At 41.9% G+C, this 6,134-nt stretch overlaps 1 protein-coding gene across 1 annotated transcript in view; it reads right to left on the reverse strand.

The window, feature by feature from the left end:
- Positions 1 to 6,096, reverse strand: part of pebp4 (phosphatidylethanolamine binding protein 4) — a 32,668-nt gene extending 26,572 nt beyond the window's left edge. The window contains exons 1-3 of the mRNA XM_085909426.1: positions 6,010 to 6,096; positions 5,466 to 5,548; positions 5,205 to 5,340 (exon numbers count right to left, since the gene is read on the reverse strand). Coding sequence (XP_085765552.1) covers positions 5,205 to 5,340; positions 5,466 to 5,548; positions 6,010 to 6,012 — 222 coding nt within the window. The 5' untranslated portion in view covers positions 6,013 to 6,096. The remainder of the gene's footprint in view (positions 1 to 5,204; positions 5,341 to 5,465; positions 5,549 to 6,009) is intronic.
- Positions 6,097 to 6,134: the final 38 nt, after the last annotated feature.

Raw genomic sequence — 6,134 nt, forward strand, 5'->3', positions numbered from 1 at the left:
TGCAGCACCACTCGATAGGATTTGGACAACAAAATTAATCTGTAGTTGTTAAAGAAAAAGATGACGGTTGAGGAAAATCCAGTCCTAAGCCACCCAGTTCCAATCAATTTCTTCTATTGGCTGCAACATGAAAAGAAGCCAGCACGTCTGGTTTGCTCCAAGTCGCTCTGTTCAAAAACATTCCATATATGGAAAGAGAAATTGCTGACATTTGATGGGTTGTGCTAACAAACTTTTTTTTTTTACTTATTATATTCTAAACCATAAGAAATTCTGATGAATTCATAACTGTACTTGGCGTGAACTATTGTCACAATTTAACGGACCGCCATCATGAGCACTTTAACGCAGACAGACATGAGGCTAAATACCATGTCAGACTTTCAGCCACAATGAACGTCTCCACATGGAAACTTCACTTCAACCCATGCGACACATCATCCCCGAGGGCAAATAAGGACTCGAGCTGGATTTGAATTTGACCGAGACCTTTGCGCTGCCCGCTCACTGAAATTGCACAAAACTTATTGCAAACGTCACTGCGGATATGCAAATTTGCATCACTGCGAAAGAAAAGGTTAACGGCATCATCTCGAGTATCCCAAAAAAAAACAAAAAACTAATCTCCAGCAACGTCATCCGGCGACAATATGTCATCGCTCGTTATCGATAGCTCTCCTGACATTCCCTGAAAGAAAGCAAAAGCTTTGAATCCTGCAAACACCTACTCTGTGAGCTTTGGTTTCAGCTCCAAAACCTCCACACCACAGTGTGGGCAGTGCTGGCAGAGCCCAACCTGAGAACACTGACTGCGTGCAACAGTTGGACTAATGACTGAAACAAAAAAAACAAAAACAAAAACAATATTTATATATTATCAAACTGAAATGGCCTCACAGCAGGCACAGCTCCGTGGAAGCATGTTGACTTGTGCCCACCTCCCCCTTAGATGTCCACAATGCCTCGAAGGTCTTAGCGCCGCCGTAAGGTGTGCTGAGCGTCTCCGGTTTCAGCCACTCCAGAAAAATATCACTTTAATATGTTAAGAAGATTAAGATGGATAAATGTCGAGATACACGCTTTGAAAAGCCACCTAAATCTCGAGTGTTTTGAACACGAGTCGGTCGAGGTGATCAACAAACAAGCCCACCGGAATTCAACGCGATTGGCTAGCGAGAATGGAAGCTTATTTGGAGATTTTGGCAATTTTAAGCTTCTTGAATCTAAAACCATCCCACCTTTTGCTTAATAATTCACAAACATCAACCTCGAGGACAACAAAAGCACGGTTAAACATCCTGGTCACAGTTCCGCTCGACAGCCGTTTTATCCCGTTTATGCTAATGCTATCTAGTCCTCTTTGTGTAGGTCAACATTTGCCTTAATCTTCTGCTGCAAACATGTAAAACACCAAACAGGAGAAGCAGGAGACTAAAAGTTTAAAGGTCTCCCAAATCAAATTGAATTTCTCTCATGGAGTCTTTCAAGGGAATTTAATCAGGTATTATGCTAAAAATCAAGCTAGGTGGTTGTGTTTACACCGATTTGAGAGTGCTGCACTACAAGACAATGAAGAACCTGAGCTGGAATGAATGATGTAAATGGATTAGCAGTTAATCCGCATATCATTTTCTCCCATCGACTGTCCTTACATTAGTAATCATAGCATCAACGGGCCTGATTGCTAGCATCACTTGCAATGTCAAATGCTAACATGGCAATTACACAAAAAAAACCAACTAAAAATGGGAGAACCCAAGTCGTGGGAATCACTTTCCCGTGGAAAACTTTCCCAATGGGGGAAAAAAAAAAAAAAGCCTAAACATCTTATTTTATCTGCCAAACGTGTATTAACCTGTTTTTCCCCGTACACTGGCTCAGACTTAAGACAATAAGAGCACCGAAGAGATGAAGGGGAAGGCATTATGGAGCGTTAAGCATAATGAGCAGCCCCCAAGCTGTTCTTAGAGAAGGTGAATCAGAGGATTGGGACACGAGTGGAACTAAACCCTGTGCCGGACCACAAAACATTTTTGGGCAAAGTGCCACTAAGCCATGCATGTGTGTCTTCAAGTAAACTTCATGTGATCACGCCACTTCAGGATTACGTGCTTGTAAAAGAAAAAGAGGCTGTCAAAAGGAGAGCATAAATAAATTAACCCAGTTTTAAGCATAAGCACCGCAGTAATCCTTCCTAAAAGTTTTCAACATCAGTTATTATGCGCAAACTATCAACAGCAAAGAGTTTAGATGAGGACTGAAATGTTTTTCAATGGAAAAGAATTGACGAGGAAGTCAAAAAGTTTGATATTTTGGCTCACATCACAATGTGGTACCGTGACGGCTTCACGGAGCAATCGCCAAATGATTGCCAGGGTAAATGTTAGGTTTCTGTACTTCTCAAAAATAGAAATTTAATCTTGCATGTTTATCCTTCCAGTGCACATTATGAGTTTGAACTGAGTTTACCAAAAATGTATACGAATCCAAAAGGTAAGACTTTGTGTTTGACTTCTAAATATTAATCAGGAAGCGTGAGTTTGTATTTTATTTCCAATAAAGGCCCGCTGTCAAGGTCTTTGCCATCAACCTCAGTCAACCCTGTCGGCAAACGATTTCATTTTATCACGACTGTCGCCAGTAGACTTGTTCCTCCTTTGTTTGCAAAAATGCCAGTTATTAGCCATTGAAGAAAAAAAAAAAAATCATCCAGTTAGTATGTTTAATGGACTATGAAAAATATTTCATTGACTTGTTACTATCATCTTACTGATATGATATTTTCAATAAAAATGATAATCACAGAACCGTAAATGGAACCCTGCCTGGAAGCAAAAAAGGCTCGTTATTGCACTGGTGGCTAAAAAGTGAAGCGTGGAGAGTCTCTGTTGCCAAAACACACAAGTGCCAACAATCTGCATTGTCCAGGGGGAATCTGATTTTCCTTGATAAATTGCGCCACGCTGTTTGTGATTGAATAAAAAGAAATAAAATATCAAATGGATCAGTCGAAAATATTCCAGTACTCGATACACTTGTTGAGCCTTGCAGTCATATGACTGTGGAAATATTAGCTCGCCTCGCTGAATGAAGTCTTCTAAACTTTCAATCCACGTGATTTTTTTTTTTTGGGGGGGGGTGGCTGCAGGAATCCTGCATGGGTGGACGCGGAGGCTTTCCTGGGAATGACAGGGTCTGCGCGAGAGGAACCCCACCCTCGCGTCTCCGGCGTGCCAACACGAGGGGGGGAGTGGGCAGCACGGAGACGGCAGGCTGCTGCCGTGGGCACTGCCAGGCTTAAAGCTGCCCTGTCGTCATCAGAGGCTCGCAGAAAAGAACGTTGAGATTCACCAAAACAAAACACACACACACACAAATAAGAGGAAGGGGGATCGTTGCATTTAAATCCTCTCTCAACGCCCCCGCGTGTTTCAGCAAAGCATAAAAATCATTCACAGAGAGCGAAAAGCAGCAAAGAAAGAGACAGAGGGAAAAACACTATTAGAAGCTCAAGAGATCATCATATTGAGGCAGCCGCTAATCACAGTCATGCTTTAAACCCTCGGTCCATCCCATCCAAGTGTCTACCAAAAGAAAGACTTCGTTTGAAAGACTACTTGGCTTTGAGCCGGACGAAAACTCCGGGGTTGGTATGACTAGAAAGTTTGTGTTTGAGGATGTTCATTTATCACGTTACGTTCGTTTGTGTTAGCACCAAATGCAACCGGTCCCCAGTCGGGGTTAAGCTAGCTAGCGGAGGAAGCTAGCATAGCACTGCAACTGTCACAGAAGATACAAAGCAGTCCTTTTTACGCATTTGTTCAAATATTCTAGGAACGTACAAAGTACAAACCTACAACATGAAATCAGGAAGAACTTAAGAGAAGGCTCACACTTTTGTTTGGCTTAGCTACAAAAAGTCCGACAAAAAAAGCGTGAAACCCGGCTATAATGAGTTTAGATGCGGATGAGATCCTCGCAAAACATCCCAAAAAAATCCAAATCTTATTGTTCACAGTAATTATGGTCATCTCCAAATGAATTTCAAAGCTTTGGAATTTGGCCATATTTCGAGGTGTGTTTATAGGCCGTGTGGCCTTTGCACTCCATTACAATTACTCAGCAGGCAAGCCTCCCTTGGCGGCATTGGAGTGGGAGGACCAGTGGGTGGATTTGAGCCGAAGCGCCCGCTATTCTGTCCCGCTGCCACAGGTTTGCGAGGCTGAGTGGCAGAGAATAGCGGTGGCGCGTTGACAGGAAGCGTGGTGGACTGGCACGGCAACAATACCAGCGACAATCGCGGTCTTTCAATTGCGCCAATTTCTTCGAGTGTCGGGGAAACGGAGGGAATAGCATTTCCAAGCCAATAAAGTTTCTATTGATTTATTTTCATGTGTAATGCGTTTTTGCTGTCTGGTTAGAACAGTGAATCAGTCCAGACGGTATTATAGGACCATAGATCAAACGAGGTTTGGGCAATAGATCATGTTCAAAGTGGACTGCTTAGCTGGTGAATCCACAGAGGAGATCTGGATTTCAATTAAAAAAAAATTCCACGTCATCTTCACTATAGGGCACGTTTTTAAGGGACCCAGAAAGAGTTGCCGGGGAACAGTTATGTGACTGGAGAATATTGCAGCTGACTTTTGGTGGAAGTGTGAGTTACTACAATTGAGAAGTACATCCAGAATGAAACAAGAATTTTCATTATTTGCTCCTGTATTTTAAGAATTATTCTCCATAATAATGTTTGGACTCGGAGCTCGGTGTTGCGCTATTGTTTAAAACAACAACGTGTGCTAATTAAATTATTCAAGTCATTTTAACTATCTTCACTGGAGGCAAAAAATGCATATAAGACAAAAGTGAAATAAAATCACAGTACAGTACATTTATCTGTTGTTCATTGCGGCGCCAACAATAAAGTGCTAGCACCACCCACTGGTGTTGAATTGGGACAGAAAGTAATTTCAGGATGACAAATATGATACATTAGTGCACTCTGGTGTTAAGAAAAAGATCATGCACACTTTGACAAATGAAATTGCCTTGATCACTTCACGTTTTCATGTTATCATCTAGACACTTGTATGGTTTGCTCTTACTTGCTAAAGAAATAATCAATATCTCTTGAACTTGTCAAGTTCTCGAAAGAAATGACAAGATAATCTGCGTGATTGACACATGACATTTGTCAATCTTACCTCGACCGCTGCAGGGTACCGAATAATTGGAGCTTTCCAGTTAATGGTGAGTTTCTCTCGAAGTTTCTTGTCATCGTCTGGAACAACCATGCATCTGTCAACGGTCAGCTCTGGGTATATCACCTCGAGACCACCGCTTAAATAACCAGAAAAAAAGAAGAAGAATTCAGTGACAATTTATAGCCCCATGCTTACATGCAATTACTAGTTGTTGTTTTTTTAAATGTCATTCCTAGGACAGTGCTATTTTCTCATACTTACAGGCAAATAAGATCATTCTCCAGGCCCAGGTGAGCCCCCCACATGCAGCCAAATAAGAGCAGGAAAACGGGGTGCAACGCCGTCTGCAGAATTGATATAAAGCAAAACAGTAGTGGGCAGTTAAAGCATAATAGGGACTGATTGGAGGCCAAACTGTTGTCGTATACTTTTGTTTGGTTGTGTCAGTGCTATGTTAGGAGCAGCATGTTTATCAATATACTTTGGTTTGAGAGCCTAATGAAATCCGGAAATGTAAAAAAAAAAAAATGCAAACAAGACAGATAGTGGCCAAACAGACAAAATAACAGCAGTAATACTGTCATATAATGTTACCAATCTGTGTTGCGCATGCGTTGGAGCATTACGGTAAATTTACAAATACAAGTCGATATTTCAGTAGGCCGCAATGACGCTTGTTGACAGCGCCGCAAAAATCCACGGAAGTTCCAATCTATCGCTAACCGCAAGCTTTACTTGAGTTGACACGATGAAACTTTGACTTTTGCATAAGTTTCACGAGGAAATCTGCAATATCTATTCATACCATTGCGTCGAAGTTGTCTCTTCGCAGCTGACGTCCGAGTCAGTGGAGCGTGTCAAACGGGTTTCAAATGTCAAGTGAAGTCACGCCCGCCCACTAAGTTGATGATGAGGCACGACACTTAAAAA

Source organism: Syngnathus leptorhynchus, chromosome 4, assembly GCF_054491065.1.
Source record: "Syngnathus leptorhynchus isolate UIUO chromosome 4, UIUO_Slep, whole genome shotgun sequence".
NCBI lineage: Eukaryota > Metazoa > Chordata > Actinopteri > Syngnathiformes > Syngnathidae > Syngnathus > Syngnathus leptorhynchus.